Genomic DNA, 19,384 nt, shown 5'->3' with positions numbered 1-19,384 from the left:
GTTCTTTCTACCATCAGCGTTCAATAACAGTTGACTCCCTGGAGCAGCAACATATATTCCTTTGCATAAACATTTGCCTTATTTAAAGATGAAAGCACAGATCATATCAATTGCACAAGGGTAGGATGGAGTCACAGCACTCTGGAAGTGAAGTGTTTCACATTTCAGAATGGTTGTTGGTCTTCCTTGATCAATAAGCACTCCTAAATGGGTCTTACACTCTCGTCAGGCCTGGACTCTACCCATCTTCAATACAGCCTCAACCCTTGACTCACTTGACTTCCACTGTCAGAGAGACTTCACTCTCCTTCTATGGAGCTCCCTCATGTGTAGAAAGCTGCCACTAATTTTCCCAACATTGTCACTTTTGCAAATCTGCTTCCTTCAGTCCAAAGAAGGAACCAGCTGGTGACACCAGTCACTCTCTGTCCCGGGACTGAGTGGATGTAACATGTTCCCAGTGGTTAATAATCACTACATGGGTATTAGGAGGAAGGAGCAATTCTTGTACTAAACAGAGTTCTGGAAGGAAGGGTTTGTCTCCACATGTAGACATGTGCTCAGTGAGTCTCCATGGCTTTACAATCCCTGGAAAAGCAACAGCCTGTATCTTCACAAAAGCATCTTCAAGACCAGGACCATAACTAGTTGTCTTAAGAAGCCAAGTGAACTCTAAATGATCAGGTTGAAGAAATGAGGACATATATGCAGAGATTCTAAGACAGAAGCAGCAACCACCTCTCCAACACTGGAGAGATTTGATCCCCTCAGACCAGGGAAGGAGACCCCGGGGTCAGAGTAGGTTCTGATTGTGGGAGCATCTGGACTTACCTTTGCCTTCTCCTGCTTCAGAAAGCCTTGGCAGGAAGATAGCTTGTTCCTGACAAGTATCTCTCCCTCCCATCATGTCTTAAGGTCTTTAAATTTCCAAAACTCTTTTTTAAGAGCCAGGAGTTTCCTCCAGCACCCTCCTGCTTGGGACTCCCCAGAGAGCAGAACTCATGGGTCTCAAAACATGATCAATTCAGTAGTGGGACTAAATACCTGCGATGATGTGACCAACACACTCAGAGAAACACATTCTGCCCTTGACCAACTCAGCACATAAACCAACCAATCCCTGAGCAGGAAAACCAATCAATCCCTGAGCATGAAACCCAGCCAATCTTTGATCATGGCAATTCCCTTAACAAAGGGGAGCAGAGAAATAACATCTTTCACCAGATCAGGAGCAGAGCTGCTACATGTCCTCACGTAAACTCCCTTAGCAGAGTGGAGCAGAAAAATAATGTCTCTCCTAGAAGGGAGCAGAACTGCTACATTCATGTGGGGAAAACATCCCCCACAAGAACAGAGGGGTAAGTGTTCCAGAGAAGCTAGGAAATAACGAGGACCCTGAGAGGGACTTATACATCACATTGGGAAGGAGAAACAGTGGAGATCTCCATGAATAAACTGGGGATGTGGAGGGGCAATGGAGGGGAGAAGATGAGGGATGAGAACATGAGGGAATGATATGGTTGAGCTAGAGGACAGACAGAGTGGGAGAGCAATGAAAGAGTTATCTTGATAGAGAGAAACATTATGGGACAAAGGAGAGATCTAGTCCTAGGGAAATTTCCAGGAATCCACAAGGATGACCCCAGATTAGACTACTAGCACCTGGCCTACCCTGGCCAGATTAGTGAATACCCTAACTGTAATCAGAGCCTTCATCCAGTAATTCATGGAAGCAGATGCAGAGATCCACAACGAAGCACCAGGTCAAGCTCTGGGAGTTCAGTTGAAGAGAGGAAGAGGGATTATATGAACATGGCGGGGGGGGGGGGGGTGACGAAGATCATGATGGGGAAATCTACAGAGACAACTGAACCAAGTTTATAGTAACTCACATACTTTAGACCGACAGCTGTGGAACCTGCATGGGACCAGACTAGACCCTCTGCATAGGTAGATAGTTAGAGAGCTGGGTCTGTTTGAGGGGCCCCTGGCAGTGTGATCAGGATCTATCCCTGGTGCATGAGCTGGCTTTTTGGATCCCATTGCCTATGTGATCAGACACCTTACTCACACTTGATGAAGCAGGGAGGGGCTTCACCCTGCCTCAGCTGAATGTACCAGGCTTAACTGTCCTAACATGGGAGAACTTACCCTTTCAGGGAGGGTATGAGAGGTGGGTCAGGGTGTGGAATGTGGGGGTAGGGGGAATGAGAATGGGATGAGAGGAGGATCTGTGGTTGATATACAAAATGAATTAAAAATGAAAAAAGAACAGAGGTGTAGGTATTGCCTGGCTTCTGCCATCCATAATAACTTTTCCTTCTGAGCTGTATCACTTGGCTTCTGACATGCACGATACTTTTCTTTTTAGAGCTATAGGTATTAGATGGCTTCTGACAGCCAGGTTATATTTCTCTTCAGAGCTGTACAACTTAAAGGTATAGTCTGGCTTATGTTGGCCAGAATATATTTCCCTTCAGAACTGGAAAACTTGCAGGTATAGCCTGGCTTTAGACAGCAAGGATACCTTTCCCTTCAGAGTTGTAAAACTTACAAACAAACCTGAACTGTGTATTTCCAGGGGTTCACTGGGCCTACACCACATATAGGGACTTCTTTGTGGCCATAACATCTAAACTTCCCACTATACCTGGTTGTCACAGGAACCATATGGAAAAGATCCTAGAACTTCACAGGAGAGATACATATTGTGAGTCCAGGAGCTTGGAGAATACCCCATCTTCCGTGGTCAAAATGAACCTGTCATATCTCTCCCATGAGACAGAATGGAGTGCCATGCTCCTTCTTGAGGTCACCACAGAGCTGGACAGGGCTGAAGAAGAATCCTACAAAGAAGAAAGTAGCATGTTACACGTGCTCATACAGCCTACTTCATCCTTAAGAGTTTCCCTATGGGAGGAAAATACCCTTGAGAACAAGACCCCTTTCATGCAGTTAGGGACTTGGTCTGGAAACCTAATGTGTCCTCTTTTCTGTCCCCACCACAAGATAGGAAGATACACAGAGTGTATGTAGCTTTGAGGTGGTGGGATCTCCCTCCTATCACAGGCTGTCCTTTCATCAGCCTCAAAGGAAGAAGAATTGCCTTCTTTGGCCAACTGTCTTTGGTTTCCCAAATGCTTCAGCTCAACAAGCATCTAGATTATTATTTGTAGAAGGAGTTTCATGAAGAACGGGCAGTGATCAAACTCATGATGATCCTCCCTCTGCTTCCTCTGTGCCGGGATTATGGGCCAGTGATGAGCTAGTCTTTTCTCACAGAATGAGCTTTTCTGTGGAATCTTCTATATCAGTCTGAATGATTTTCATGTCATCAATGGCCAGGAATTAGCAATTAATGTCCTAGTTTCTTCCCGAGAAGTAACTTCCTATCTGAGAGTGATCTAGGGGTGGCCATTTTCCCTCATAGCCTCCATGTCAGTCTTCTTCGCTCTTTCATCCAGACATTCCTCACTGTGTTCTGTGGTCCTAATCACAGCCAGTCTGCTCCCCAGCTGTTAAGTTGTTTTGAAGACATTACATGAATTTTCCTGGAGACACATAAACACTACGTACTCATCCTAATGGGGCATAACTAACAGAAACAATGACACAACTCCACCATGCCAGGCTTGGTGAAGGAGTTAGTTTTATTTTATGGACATGAAAGATGAATTATCATATGTTTAACATGCACATCACTGAAGAAAAGATTTTCCCCCCGGAAACCTTTAACTGCCTATCTGCTATCTGTCCTTAGGGAAAGGTATCATCTCCTGGGATTCTACATGAAAGAACACCTTAATGGGCCCATTCTTATATTCATTACCTTTAGGCCATCATAGGGACTAGGAGTTCAAGAAGGCAAGTGTCATCCCTTACCTGCAGGACAGCATCCCACAGCAGGGGAAAATGCATATTGATGCTTCAGAGCAGATACAAAGCAGTGTGAGAGAGAGACAAACCACATGATTTTATAACTCACAGGGCGCTTCTATCCTGGAGAGGAGCACAGAGGAGATACACAGGGAGATAGGGAGGGAAATGGGGCTCTTTTCATGGCACTCTGGTTTTATGTTTCCTTTGCCAAGTTGTATCCTGTCGGTCCTTCCTCCACTTCTTATTAACACAAATCACTCCATCTCCCAAGAAGCAGCATTCTCATCCATTCTTGTCTCTTTGGCATGCCGTATTTCCCCATAATATTGAATACCCTTGATATCTAATTTTTTTCCATTATTCTCATCTTCTATGCCTATGTATTTATTTGTATCTGCTTTCTTGTACCAAAATGTTGCTCCTCTGCACACACTACAGCTCAGTTGATTATGTTTGCATCCAAGGACCCCTTGTTATGATCCGGAAGTACACAAATCCAGTGTTGGGGCTCATGCCTATACTCTAAGCATTCAGATGATGGTGGCAGGACAACCATTTATGCAACACAGTGTGTGCATTTAATATCAGCCTGGGACACATCAGACCATGTCCAACAACAGGCAAGTGAATGAACAAACAATCAGACACCTATACTGCACAGGTTATCCCTAACTTTTCCTCATATCCACTTCTAAGGAGACATGCTCATGCTCTTTCAGACACAGCAGCACCCAAGCCCTTGCATCTTATTCATCATTGTGTCTGGTCATACACAGTATCACACATAGTGTTTCTTTCCTAATTATTCACAGATACTTGTTTTCTCTGACCTGAGAGGAGGTGATGAGCTAACCCTGTGAGTCAGTCATACTTTCACTCAGGCGTCTAAAGTTTCATATCTAATTTATTGTTTGTCTTAACCAAGAAAAATTATAACTATCTAGTTTTTAACTACATCAAAGACCTCAGAAGGATATACTATTACCTGAGTAAACAGAAAGTGCATTGTAAACAACTTTCAAAAATCTAGAATGACAGAGACAGCTGGCTGCATGGACAGTCACCTAAAGTTCTTCTGCATAATGGGACATCCATTTTCAGCCCATAGACCTAGAGACTCGGTCATTTTTTTCTGTGTCCTGTAGAATGTCTGGTAGTTTCTTCTGCCCAAGCAGGAACCTGAAGGACCATCACCTTGAAAAGTTCAATGGTCACCTTCCTATGGGTCCTGCATGTCCAGTTGATACAACATTTTGTAAAGCAGTCCAAGCAAGGACAGTTTCTTGCCCAAATGACTATTTTTGCCAAGAAGAAGATAAATTCCATATGGACTGTCTTTGGCACCCATCATCTTTCCTGAAGTAACTGGTCCTGGCAGAAACAGACATGTCTCATTGTCCAGAAAAGTCTAAGATTTTAAAACATTTTAAGGCCAGGCGTGGTGGTGCATGCTTTTATGGAAGATTCATGCTAGGTAGGGGAACACATCATGAGTATTCTTGCACCCTAACCCCATCCCTAGTTCATAGACACACAGCATGTTCATCCTGGGCCAACAAATATTGACCCACGTGAGGTCATGCAGGTGTTCCACTTACTACAAGAATAAAATCACAGGTGTGGTCAATGCCCAACAACACCCTGCAGTTTTTGGTCATAGGTGAAGAAGTCCCAACCCTGTACCCCTGATTTCAAGACCTTAAGGTCTTTTCTTGTCTTTGTGTTTGTGTATTTTTTCATTATCCTTTTTTATTTAAAAGTTTTCTTTCATTTTACATACCAATTACATTTCCCTCTCCCACCCTTCTCCTGCTCACCCCACAAATTTCACCTACCCTACTCCCCTCCATCCCATCCTCAGAGAGGGTAAGGCCTCCCATGGGGAATCAGCAAAGTCTGGCACATCAAGTTAAGGCAGGACCAAGTTACGCCCCCCCCGCCCATATCAAGCCTGATCAAGGTATCCCTCCATAGGGAATGGGCTCCAAAAAGCCAATTCATGCACTAGAGATAAATCCTGGTCCCATTGCCAGTGGCCACACCAACCGCCCAAACCACACAACTGTCATGCACACTGAAGTTCTTTTCAATAGCTGTGTACTGAGGAGAACCATAGATGGTGTGTCACTGAATGGAGCTGAGCTCTCCTTTGCAGAGTGTGAGATAAGGGGAGACCTGCATCAGAGGATGGGAGGGGGCAAATGTAGGGTAAAAATGAACCCACTGCCCATCCTCCAAAGAAGCGTATCCAGGAATTCATCAATGGTGGCCAAGACAGGCTCTGTTCTAGGCTACTTAAGAGACTTAAGTGTCTCCCTGATGTCCAAAGATGGAGAACTGATACCCATTGTTCTCTGAACAAAAGCTTAGACTAGAGTCTCTCAGAATGACTTCCTGTTGAGCTGTGGGGCACAGAGATCGCTCCCTCTTTGCAGCTAGTGAGCTGCTGGACATTCTGTCCTAGAAGATGAGTCCAGCAGGAATAATCAGAAGTCTACACTTGGCACAGGTGCCACTAGAGGATTCCAGAAGGTGATGAGCATTATAACCATTTGATAACTGGAGGGATAATGTTGGAGAGCAGAGTGCTGGGAGTGGGCTAGAGACACAGAACACAAGTCCTCAGAGACTTCAGCTGAGAAAATGTAGGAAGCTATTTGAACTCCCTTCTTCTCTCCCACACAGCTCTCTATACAGCCTTCTCTGTCGGCGCAGCCAGGCCTGATGGTGTCCTTAGGAGAGACAGGAGCCTGCTCTTTCCATCATGAAGCTGGGTGGAAATTTTCTTCCTGTCTAGGGATAGATTAAAATCCTGAACTAAATATTAGCAGGAAACACCCCCTGGCAAGTGGATGGAATGTTAGACATGATCCACATGAGCATAATCCAGAATTTAAGGTTAGGTTAAAAAAGGTAAAACTTCAAACTCATGTGTGTCTGTGCCTATTCATGTGTGGCAGGGTGTGGATGGGTGTGCTTCATTCACTGAGAATAAATAATGGCAAGTGTTTTCCCTTGATTTGAAGAAGAAAAAGAATTTGATCAATAGTCAATAATCAAGATCTGAACCTACTGGGAAAAGGACAGAAAATCACTCAATACAACAAGAAACAAGATGCTAGACATGGTGTGGCTGTGTCAGGAGTCACACAAACACAGCCTACATTCAAGATCCAGCAACTTAGACTCTGAAGTGGAATCAAATCAGAGACTCTCCTGCATTCCACCATGAGCTGATTGTGAAAAGCAACAGGAACTGACCTCAGTTGGGCAAACTCTGATAAACACACAGGTTTAAATTACTAATTCACAGAGTCCATCTGGCTATTGGTCAGTAATTGTGGTCCATGTGGAGTGCTATGGGCAAGGTTGGACAGGAATCATGACCCTACATCCCAGGGAGTTCATAACCACCAGCAAACAAGATGTCTCTGCTGGAACTCTACATCTGACCATCTGTGTCAGAGAGGATGTCTCAGTTCTCTGACACCTACTATAACCAAGTCATGTGTAGGCTTGAACCTTTCATGAAGAACTCAGATAAGATTTACATACTTCAAACAGAAGGTAGAGACCACAAAAGATAACAATCAGAAATGGCAGAGCAAAGCCCAGGTGCTAACACTCCAGATTACAAGTCAGATGCAAATGCTCTGTGGGAACTTCTGCTACACAACCAGAAGAGGGCAGCATGTCTTCTCACTGACAGTGATGCCTTTTGGGAGGTAATTATGAATGAGCTTGCAGCACTCAGTGAAATTCTGACTGGTTCAAATGGCATGCCCCATCACTTCTTCTCAGGTCAGGAAAAACAGCAGCCCATGAAATCAATAGAAAGGAGACATTCTAGCCATGTGACATGCTGGACATTGACAACTCACAGGGATGCAAAGACACGGAGGCTGGGAGAGGAATATCCCCTTAGAAATGGATGTGATGAAATACATATCCACAGTATGGGAGTTTTATACTAAATATATTTTCACTATTTCTTTGAAGATGATTACATGCATAAAATGTATTTGATCATGTTTACCACATACACTAGATGATATTTTTCTTTCCTTTTATGAGAGAGGGCCTGATATAGCCCAGGCTGATCACAACACATCGCATAGTAAGAATGTCCTTAAACTCCCAATACTCTTAGCTCTGCCTCCTGAATGATTAGTCAAAAACTTGAACCACAGCATCAGATTTATGCAGTACTGTGAATCAAACCCTGACATCTAAGAATTTCACTCAAGTACTCTACCAACTGAGCACTTTTCTGGTGTAGTAAAGGACATACACATACAGAGTTACAGGATGGTAATTATTCATATTGATATTGATACAGAGAGGAAATTAAGGATGTTTTGGGGCTCAGCAACAAAAGGGGGACATCTTCACTGACCTCTGTACTATTCTCCATGTGACAAACAGGAAATGTTTGTGCCATAAACCCATCTTAAATGATGCTAAGTTAGAGAATTTTCCCCACGTGACATACTCCTAGCATGGGATCATTACTAAAGAGGAGGCTGAAAATTTTTACAGCCAACACATGGTGGATGATGACAAACTTTTCTGGACACTGCAGAATAGTCGAACATTTGAGACCACAGTGGTTATGATAACATCTACAAGCCCCATGCAAGCTCAATCCCGAACAAATCCAGTAGGTGATGGGAGATGGGCAAAGAGCCTCACCCATAGATGAAGAGTTATTGGCATGCGATATCTACTGGGAGAAGGAGAATCAGTTTCTTTAATGGTGTGGCGCTGAGTATTATGCCCAAGAATATGGGAAGCACAAATAGAGCTGCATGGAAGAAATTAGACAGGTGTGTAAGGAAAGTCAGTGGATTTTCAACAACTAGAAGGTCACAGAAGGAATCAAAAGGAAAAATCAGTCAGAGCAGCGGTGGTGCACGCCTTTAATCCCCATACTTGGGTGATCTCTGAGTTTGCGGCCAGGCTGGTCTACAGAGCATGATCTAGGACAGGCACCAATGCTACACAGAGAAACCCTGTCTCAAAAAACCAAAAAAAAAATGGAAGAAAGAAAAGCAGGTCAGTAAAAAGGAACCAGCCAGGGAGGGTGAGGGAGAACAAAGGGGTGGGAAGGTGAATTCCATCAAAACACAATACATCCCGACATCGCTGCCGACCCAGTGAGCGTGGCTTCGCCCTCATGGGCACGTGACCAGCTAATTGGACATTTTTAAACAATTAAGATCTTAAGATCTTGGCCAGATTTGGTGGTCCACACCTTTAATCCAAACACTTGGAAGCAGAAGCAGGAGGATTTATTTCTGTTAGTTCCAACCCAGCCTGGCCTACATAACCAGTTCCAGGACTGCCAGAGCTCCACAGAGAGAGCCTTTTCAAAATCAACAACAAAAATAATTAAATGCATAAGAATAAGAAAATGATAGCAAATGAAAAAAATTAAAGTAAGATCAGAAATTTACCATTACAGAATAAAATGAGTGTAGCTCAGGTGTCGAGTATGTTCTTAGAATACTGGAGGCCCTGCCATCAGTCCCTGGCACCAAAAGGAAAGGGAAATAAGATATTTTTACTGAGCTCTCTTTCTCTTGAATTAGGTCACAAAACAGACACAAATATGCTGATATTTGGCAAAGCCCTGAAGTATAAGTCCATCACCCTCAAGGCTTAGCCCAGTGACTTCATATAGAATGTCCAAGACAAGGAAGGCATCCCACCTGACCAGCAGCAGCTGGTGTTAGCTGCCAGCAGACAGAGCACAGCTGCACCCTGGCCAACATCAAGGTCCAGAAAGAGTCCCACTCTTCACTTGGTGCTGTGCCTGTGTGGTGGCCTCATAGAGCCATCCCTTTGCCAATTTCTCCAGAAACACAACTGTGAAAAAGCCATGTGCTGCTGCCCACAAGTGCTGCCCACACCTGCACCCCTGTGTGGTCAAATTCCTCAAGAAGAAGGGTAGCCACACCAACAACCTGTGCCCCAAGAAAGTCAAATGATGCTGGGACCTTGTTTGGCCCAGGACTCCTGGAACACAATGAATATTTTTTGCCTGCAGGAGGACTAAGGAAAGTGATGATGGTAAGATTGGGCTAGTGACATGGACCAGTGTATGAGTGCTGCTGCCAACCTTCAGCCCTGACTCTGACCCACATTATGCAAAGAGAACACTGTCTTCTGTAGGTGTCCTCTGACCGCCATGCATGTGCTGTGACACATGGGAATATACACACATGAAGGGAAAAAGTAAGTGTAATTTACTATTATTATTATTATTATTATTATTATGTAAGTGTGATTTAAAGAAATAAGTGTAAATAAACAGGTGTAATTTAAAGTTGTAATGGAAAGTACACACAGCAAAAAAGAACAAACAACCGGAAATAGTGGTGCACATTTATAACCCAGCACATGAGACTATGAGGAAGAGGATTATGAATTTTATTCCATGCAAATGTACACAGAAAGACCCTTCACACAAACCTTTGAACATTTCAAATACTAAAAAGTATTTCACTTTAAAAAAATGAAATAAAGAAAGCCCACATGTAAATTTGTATTCCACATGTGTAATATTCATACATGTATTTTTCATGTGTAATATTTATACATTTCCATCCAGAAGGAACTGACAAAGATGAGGACAGAATGAGACAGACTCTGATGGGACTGTGGAAATGTCATCCTCAAAGAATTGATTGCAGAATCTACAACCTGACCTATCCACATCCCTGGGGAAGTTAGAGCCTGGTGCCTGAGGAGGGCCCTTCCCCTTCCTGTGGGGCTGCTCCAGTACAACCATGTCATAGGGAGTGTCCAGCCCCTAGAGACCACACCCTGTGTCTCCCGTGCCTCCAGACATTCTCTGAGCTCTGCCCATGAGCACCGCTGAAGCCTCCAGGAGGAGATGCCAACCTTCACCGTCACAGCCCTGCTCTGTCTGGGTGAGATGTGGAGATGGGGAGGGGATACTGTGGACTAGGGTTGATGCTGCCCCACAGCCCAGCACTGGTCCATCAGGAAACCCCAGGGTCTCAGGAGGTTCTGCAGAGGGGAGGACCTGCTCAAGCTTCAGGGACAAACCTCTCACAGGGAACTCTCTTTCAGGACTGACTCTGGGCCTGGGGACCCAAGTGCTGGCAGGTGAGTGTCTGCAGATGTTCTGACCTTCACTTCTCATCATTCCTGCAGCCATGCCTGGGCAGTGAGGATGGAGAACAACACAAGTGTGCTGACCATGGGGATGGCTGGAGGTCTGGGGTTGGGCCTGAAATCTGAGGCTGGCTGTCCTTGGTCATAGCTGCTCCTTTTCTTGCAGTGGCCCTCCCTAAGCCTATCCTCAGAGCACAACCAGACTCTGTAGTCTCTCAGCATACTACCGTAATCTTCTTGTGTGAGGGGACCACAGGGGCCAAAGAGTACATACTCTATAAAGAGGGATACCAGATTCTACGGAGCACAGAGATTCCACAGAGTCCTAAGAACAAGGCTGAATTCTCAATCTCAAAAATAGACCATTACCATGCAGGGCAATATAGCTGTCGATATCGGACCCGTGATGGATGGTCAAGGGCCAGTGACTCCCTGGAGCTGGTGGTGACAGGTGAGAGAACACATTGGGTCCACAGACTCAGGCTTGATGGTCAAGAAGTGGGTCTGTTCACAAGAATGCCGCCTACCTCATATCTTGGGAGATAATGAGACCTTGAGAACATTTAACTGATTCCTCCTTCTCTCCTAGGAGTCTACAGTAAACCCAGCCTCTCAGCCAAGCCCAGCCCTGTGGTAACTGAAGGAGGGACTGTCACCCTCCAGTGTGTCTCAGGGCAGGGATATCACAGGTTCATTCTGACTAAGGAAGGACCTCAGAAGCGCTCCTGGACAAAGGACTCACAGTATAGCTACTATACTAAACAGTTCCATCCTCTGTTCTCTGTGGGCCCTGTGACCTCCAGCCAAAGGTGGACATTCAGATGCTACAGCTTTAACAAGAACAGCCCACAGGTGTGGTCAGAACCTAGTGACCCCCTGGAGCTCCTGGTCTCAGGTGAGGAACCCCAGCCTTTCCCTAGAATGATGTTGAAATGATACAGGTGCTCAGAGAGTTCTTGGTGTGTGGTGTGTGTGAGGGGCCAGGGCTCCTGAGCCCATGACCCAGTGCATGGTAGAGAGTGGGACACAAGATACAGAATCCAAGGCAGAGAGTAACAGCAAAGCCCAGGAGGTCCAGAACAGAGACGAATCCTTATGGGCCCTTCTGTTACTCTGGATCAGCTCATGTGCCATCCACAACAGCTCGGGGAACCCCACAGAAGAGAGGGATGAAGGGTTGCAGGAGGCAGAGCACTCAGGACATCAGGAGAACATGGACCACACAATCAACTAAGCAGGGATAATAAGGACTCACAGAGACAAAAACAGCAAGCACAGAGCCTGCATGGGTCTGCCCTAGGGTCTCTGCACACAGGCTGTGGTTGTTTACCTTGGGTTCTTTATTGTTTTGTTTTGTTTTGTTTTTTAGAGTTTCACTGTGTAGCTCTGGCTGTCCTGGAACTCACTTGTAGACCAGGCTGGCCTTGAAATCACAGAGATCTGTGGCATCTGCCTACGGAGTATTGGGGTTAAAGATGTCCACCACCACTGCCTGGCTAGCTCTGGGTTTTTGTTAAACCCATAACAATGGAAGTGGGGAACTCTCTGACTCTTTTGCCTGCACATGGGATATTTTTCCTCCTCCTGGGTTCCCTTGTCCAGTCTTAAAATGAGGACATGTGACTAGTTTTATTGCATGTTTGTCATGCCATGTTCAGATATCACTGGGAAACCTGATCTTTTCTGAAGGGAAACAGAGTAGTGGATCTAGGGGAGAAAGAAGGTGGGAGGCTGCTGTCAGAATACATTGTATGAATTCATTTAAAAGAAAAAAGTGGCATCTGCAAGTGTGACTTTATCTGTGCCACATTCAGACAGACCCACCTTCTTCTATTCAATTTTCTTCCAGGAACCCTCCACAAACCCACCATCAAGGCTGAGCCAGGCTCTGTGATTGCTTCTAGAAGTGCAGTGACCATCTGGTGTCAGGGGACCCTGAATACAGAAATATGTGTTCTGCATAAAGAGGGAAGCCCAGAATACTGGGGCACACAGACCCCAGAGAAGCCTGAGAACAAGGCCAAGTTCTCCATCCCTTCTGTGACACAACAACATGGGGGACAATATCGCTGTTACTGTTACAGCTCAGCTGGCTGGTCAGAGCGCAGTGACACCCTGGAGATTGTGGTGACAGGTGAGGGTCTCAGGACCAGGCTCTGCTCTCAGGAGTATTCCCCTCCTACAGCCTAGCCCTGGATAGCATTCTGCATGTGTGAGCCCATGAAACAGTCTGCCTCCTTCTCTCCTAGGAATCTACTACCATAATAAACCCAGCCTGTCAGTCCTGCCCAGCCCTGTGGTGACTTTAGGAAGGAATATGACCATCCAGTGTGTCTCATGGGAGGGATATGAGAAGTTCATTCTCACCAAGGATGACCAGAAGTTTCTCAGCTCCCTGAACTTGCAGTTTATACACAGTATTTTGCAGTGGAAAGCCTTGTTCTCTATAGATCATGTAACACCAGACCACAGCGGGACATTCAGATGTTACGGTTACTACAATCATACTCCACAATGGTGGTCAGTACCCAGTGAGACCCTGGAAATACACATCTCAGGTGAGTCAGCGCCATCATTGATCCATCAATTTTTGACACCCTAAGCCCTTTGCCATGGACCTGTCCCACTGGATAGTTGTGGGTGGAGAGTGGTAGAGGAAGAGCCTGGTGGCTGAGCCAGAGCCCCACTCCTGGGCAGAAGCAGTGACATGTGCAGGGCAGGAAGGGAGGGTATGGGTGTTTGGTAAAAACCAGCTCCTCAATCACCAGCCTGACACCTTCCCTCTAGGCCTGTCCAAGAAGCCCTCCTTGCTGACTCACCAAGGCCATATCCTGGACCCTGGGAAGAGCCTCACCCTGCAGTGTTGCTCTGACTTCAACTATGACAGATTTGCTCTGTACAAGTTAGGAGGAGCTGACTTCACCCACCATGGTGTCCAGTGGATCCAGAGTGGCCTCTCCTTGGCCAACTTCACATTGGGCCCTGTGAGCAGCTCTACTGGAGGCCAATACAGATGCTATGGTGCACACAACCTCTCCTCTACTTGGTCAGCCTCCAGTGACCCCCTGGATATCCTGATCACAGGTGAGGAACTAAGTAGATTCCCTCAGGTACCTAACCTGTGCATGGGTTCTCATGGGGGAGTTAAGGAGCTGATGACTTGAATGAGGGACAGGAATCTTATCCAGAAACAGATGCAGAGGCAGGAGAACAGGGGAGGAGCTAGGGCAGTGAAAACAGAGTCCCAGGTGCTCAGGGCAGACACAGGTGAGGTTTCAGCTCAGAACAATAAAGGCAGCCTCTCATCGTCCCTCTTCTCTTTAGGACAGCTTCCCTTCAGTCCTTCCCTCTCAGTGAAGCCTAACTCCACAGTACACTCTGGAGACAACGTGACCCTGCTGTGTCAGTCACCATACAAAGTGGACACTTTCATTCTGTCCAAGGAGGGAGCAGCCCACCAACCCCAGCGACTAAAATCAAAATATGAAGCTTTGGACTTCCAGGCAGAATTCTCCATGAGTGCTGTGACCTCTGCCCTCTCAGGCACCTACAGGTGCTATGGATCTCAAGACTCATCTCCGTACCTGCTGACACAAGCCAGTGCCCCTGTGGAGCTCACTGTCTCAGGTGAGGTGACCCTGAACTCTCAGGGTGATTTACAATTCAAACCCTAGGAGAGCCCTTGACTTGGGTGGGATTAAGGGGACAATAGGAAGGTTAGTCAGAAGTCACTTTCCCTGCCAGAGAAGTGGATTCCAGCCACGGTCCTTCTAGTAATGTCCAGTCCATCCTCTATTGCAGTCTAGGTTTGAGTCAGACAGCATGAGCATCTTGGAGAGGTTACAGGATACGGGTAAGACAGTAAGCAGAGACAGATCCCTAGGTTGGCATCTAACCCTCACCCCCTCTTGTTCTGTTTCCAAGGACCCATTGGAACCTCAACCCCACCACCCTCAAAGTCCATGCCAACATATGGTGAGTATCAGGCACCTCATTGCAGGGAGTATGCTCCATCCGCAGGCTGCCTGGCATCTCTTAGCCCACTGAAGTCCTCATTTCTCTTGTCACTTTAGCTTGTGACTGCAGGAGGCAAACAGAGATCCCAACAGAGAGCTCAGAGACCCAGGACTTAGGGGTTTGGATACAGAAAGGTGCTATCCAGAAAGTTCTGGCTTAGTCTGAAGGATGGAGCAGGTGGATGAGGTGGAGAGCAGGGATCCCAGACATTTGCCTCATCATCCTGCCTCTAAGGCCCTGAGAACAAACCTCTCTCACCTGCATGGAGTCAGGTCCCAGAGGGATAATAAGGACTCTGTTGGAAGGTGGGACCTAGATGGGCAATAGCTAGTTATGGGCTCCATACAGCTGCTTCAGGAGATGCTGGCTTGGACCAGCCTTTCCCTTTCTGGATTTGGCTGAGTAAAAAGGGGAGAAGCCTGGCCCACGTGTCCAAATTTCTTTCAGGGCTGGCCTTGGCTGTGACCTCTCCTGACAGAGGAGTCCCCCAGAACCTGATTCTGCAGTGGGTCTGTCCCACAGTGGTGGGGACATGTGCAAGAGTGGGGCAGAGGGCCAGGGCAGGCCATTCAGGCTCCTCCCCTCCAGTCAGGAGGCTCAGCTCAGGTGGAGAGGAAAGAGCTGTAAGTAAGAATCTCTGGGTTCAATTCCTAGCTCTGCCACTTCCAGTCAGGTGATCTGAGGCAGGTGAACTGTGGGGTAGAAAAAAAAAGACAATTCCTCTTTACATAAGATTGTGAGGAGGGGCTGGAGAGATGGCTCAGAGGTTAAGAGCACTGACTGCTCTTCCAGAGATCCTGAGTTCAATTCCCAGCACCCACATGGTAGCTCACAACCATCTGTAATGAGATCTGGTGCCCTCTTCTGGCCTGCCGTTATACATGCTGTATACATAATAAATAAATAAATCTTAAAAAGAAAAGAAAAGATTGTGAGGAGAGGAGAAGGTGAGTGTAAAGACCCAGCATGCGTTGTCACACAGTAGGTACTCTGTTCAGCAGCAACGTTGCCCTCTCATGACATCACTTGTGTCTCAGGACAGGAAGGGTACCTGAAAGCTCTGGTCGGAGTCTCTGTGGCCTTACTCCTGTTCCTCTTCATCCTCATCTTCCTCCTTCTCCGACGAAGGCATCAGGGAAAATTCAGGAAGGATGGTGAGTAGGGTGTGGCAGCTGGTGGTAGGTTCCCCGTTGAATAGCCAAGCAGGAAATCAGGACACCAGTCCCAGGGAAACCCCAAACTCACAAGAACCCTCAAAGAAACACTTGCAGATCTCAGATTATAAAGAACATGATATTAGAACTTGTGCAATGTCAGATGTTCTATGAGTTTCACCATGTCCTGGGACATTTGCTCACTCACCCATGGTGTAAAGGTCCCTTCCTTACTTTCTTCTTTCCTTCCTTCCTTCCTTCCTTCCTTTCTTCCTTCCTTCCTTCCTTCCTTCATTCATTCATTCATTCATTCATTCATTCTTTTCCTTCCTTCCTTCCTTCCTTCCTTCCTTCCTTCCCTGTACATGCCTGGGGGAGGGGGAGGCTGAGACTCTTCTCTCTCTTGCAGCCCAGAAAGATACGGAATTGCAACTTCCTAGAGGAGCTACAGAGCCAGTATTCAGAGACAGAGGCTCCCAGAAGAGGTAACTCATGACCAGAGACATGGACCCCCACCTTCCTGACACACATCACTGACAACTGACATCTTCTTGTCTCTTCAGATCCAATCCAGCTGCTGCCACCCAGGAAGAAAGCCTTTGTGAGATAAAGAGGGTCCTGGGGAGGGAGATGTCTGAGGCCTCAGCATTGCAGGGGTGGTGGAGAGGCTCTGGGGTCTTTGCTATTTGGGTCTGAACTTCTCACTATAGACCCTGGATATCACAACACTCCCCAATTCTCTGTCCACACCTGGGGCAATACAGAAAACTAAGGGCCAGAGTCATCCCTAGACTCTGGTCAGGAGACATCCTGTTTGTTCTTCTGACAGACGCTTCAGGGGAGAACACACAGCCTGAGGATGGTGCCAATCTGGACAGTTGGGTGAGGTTTCTGTCCCTATCTGCAGTGCTAAGACTTAGTGCCCAGTTTAATCCAGAGGATCCCTTTTTTGTTCTCCCTCAGAAGCAACCACAGCTAATCCCTCCCCTCTCTTCTGCAAGTACAACCTGCCTCGCTTTCTCCTGGTATTCCCTGGATCATGTGTCTCATCGATACTATCCCCTTTCTGGCACCGTGGCATCTGTCTGGTTGTCTTCTGAGGGGCAGCCTGGAAGGGAAAACCCACAGAAAAATTTATGGAACTAGCAGCTGCAGGCAGGAACCAAAGGGACTTGGGCCGAAAAAACTGGGGTTTTGTATTGTGTGTGTGGATGTTTTACAAGCATGTATGTCTCTGCACCACATGCCTGCATGGTACTCCCAGGGGACAGAGGACAGAGTGCCATATACCCTGGAATGAGAGTTACACATGAATGCAGGTTGCCATGTGGGTTCTGCGAACCAAACCTCAATCCTCTGCAGTAGTAGCCATTGCTCTTAATCACAGAGCCATCTCTCCAGCCCCCAGAAATGTGTTTTCAGGAAGATGGACTGTGTGAGTACAGCCAGGACAGCAAGGTTTAGAATGTCAGGATAAGAGACCAGAAATATAGGAAGGAAGCCCCAGAAGACCCCATCAGGGATGCTGTCATCTAAATGGGTCACTCTGGCCATGCTGTGGAAAACTGGCCAGAGATACCCAGGGGAACAGGGAGACACTGTCTGACCCTCACTACTTCCCTGCTACAGAGATCAGCTGAAGAGGACCCCCAGGGAGAGACATATGCCCAGGTGAAAGGCTCCAGGGTCAGGAGGGCAGGGGCTGTCCTTCCTTCTGTCATGCCAGGAGAAGTCCTGGACACCAAAGATGGACAAGCAGAAGATGACAGAGAGATGGACAGTCAGGTGAGTCCTGTCCTCCCCAGGACTTCAGCATCCCCCAAGCCCAGCATAACCTTCCTCTCACTCTGTCCCACTCCAGGCTGCTGAATCTGAGGAGCCCCAGGATGTGACCTATGCCCAGCTGTTCACCAGCTCACTCAGACAGGGGACAGCTGCATCTCCTCCCTCCCAGGCAGGGGAGGCCCCAGAGGAGTCCACTGTATATGCTGCTCTGGCAGTCACTCAACCAGGTTCTGTTCCCAGTAACAAGGAGCAATGACCCTCTGCCTGCCGGGAGACCTAACAGACACCTCCAAGGGGTTCTGTGAACTTTTGGGAACCTGATTGCATTTTAACTAACATCATACATTTTGGAAATAAAGCAGATTTCTCAATAATCATGTGAAATGAGAAACTAAATAGAATGGAATGGTTTTACACTGAGTACTAATTTTAATGACATCACTCATTAAAGACATGAAATGAGAAAATTTACAGGCTTCGTTCCACAGATCCATAATCCCAACCCCAGGGATGCTGATGCAGGAGAATTGCCTTTGTTTTGTGGTTATCTTGGCATACCTACTGAATTTCATGACAACCTGTGCTACAGAGTGAGAAATGTTTCACACATTAACCAGCAAAGGTCAGGGTGGAGGTACACACCTGAAATCCCAGTACTTTGAAGGTGTGGACAGGAGGATCAAGAAGGCAAGGTCATCTTCACCTTCATAGCACAGGAGTAAGAGGACAGCCTGGAACACATGTGACACTGTTTTAAAATAAATAAGCCAGGCATGGTGGCACAAGCCTTCAATTTCAGCATTTAGGAGGTAGAGACAGGCAGGTCTCTCTGAGTCTGAGGCCAGCTAGCCTATAGTGAGTTTTAATTATCCAGAGATACATAGAGGAACCATGTCTCAAAGAATAAGTTAATAAAATAGGGCCAGTGAGATGGCTTGGCCAGTATAGGTACTTGCCACCAAGGCTGACATCCTAAGTTCAATCAGCAGGAATGGGGGAAGGAGAAAACTGATTCCCACAACTTGTTCTCTGAACTCCAGCTAAGTCCTTGGTGTCCTCCCCACACCCAAGAAATAAATAAAACAATTTAAAAATAAACTAATAATCATAAATGAAAGCTGGGTATGGCAGTGTAGGCCTGTGATCCCAACAAGGCTGGCCTCCAACCTGCTGTCCTTCTGCCTCGGTTCCCATATGTACAACATACATTCACTTTATTTTCTTAAAGGTTTATTGTGTTTTATTTATGTGTTTGTATATATGTTTGTGTGTTTTTATGCTGTGTGTATACAGAGGCCCATGGAGGCCAGAGTGGACATTGGAGCTGGAGTTATAGATGTTTGTGAGCTACATGCTGTGGGTGCTGAAAACTGAACTCAGGTCCTCAACAAGAGCAGTGCATGTTC

The 19,384-nt window shown here is 46.5% G+C and overlaps 1 protein-coding gene across 1 annotated transcript; it reads left to right on the top strand.

Moving 5' to 3' along the window:
• The first annotated feature begins 10,748 nt into the window (after positions 1 to 10,748).
• On the top strand, positions 10,749 to 18,352 carry LOC102928025 (paired immunoglobulin-like receptor B). The gene is made up of 14 exons (XM_076548324.1): positions 10,749 to 11,013; positions 11,189 to 11,473; positions 11,612 to 11,917; positions 12,872 to 13,156; positions 13,272 to 13,580; positions 13,810 to 14,106; positions 14,347 to 14,649; positions 14,947 to 14,997; positions 16,077 to 16,193; positions 16,603 to 16,678; positions 16,757 to 16,794; positions 17,023 to 17,075; positions 17,823 to 17,978; positions 18,055 to 18,352. Exons 1-14 carry the CDS (start codon positions 10,749 to 10,751, stop codon positions 18,232 to 18,234), a joined length of 2,721 nt encoding a protein of 906 aa, XP_076404439.1. The 3' UTR covers positions 18,235 to 18,352.
• Positions 18,353 to 19,384: the final 1,032 nt, after the last annotated feature.

This window comes from Peromyscus maniculatus, chromosome 1, assembly GCF_049852395.1.
Source record: "Peromyscus maniculatus bairdii isolate BWxNUB_F1_BW_parent chromosome 1, HU_Pman_BW_mat_3.1, whole genome shotgun sequence".
Taxonomy (NCBI): Eukaryota; Metazoa; Chordata; class Mammalia; order Rodentia; family Cricetidae; genus Peromyscus; species Peromyscus maniculatus.
The sequence above is the reverse complement of the archived record's forward strand: the minus strand, read 5'-3'. Positions and strand labels throughout refer to the sequence as shown.

Coding starts and splice junctions, on each gene's coding strand:
- LOC102928025 (XM_076548324.1), top strand. CDS start 10,749: ATGAGCACCGCTGAAGCCTCCAGGAGGAGATGCCAACCTTCACCGTCA. Junction 11,474..11,611: donor CCTGGAGCTGGTGGTGACAG/GTGAGAGAACAC, acceptor CTTCTCTCCTAG/GAGTCTACAGTAAACCCAGC. Junction 16,679..16,756: donor GACAGAGGCTCCCAGAAGAG/GTAACTCATGAC, acceptor TTGTCTCTTCAG/ATCCAATCCAGCTGCTGCCA.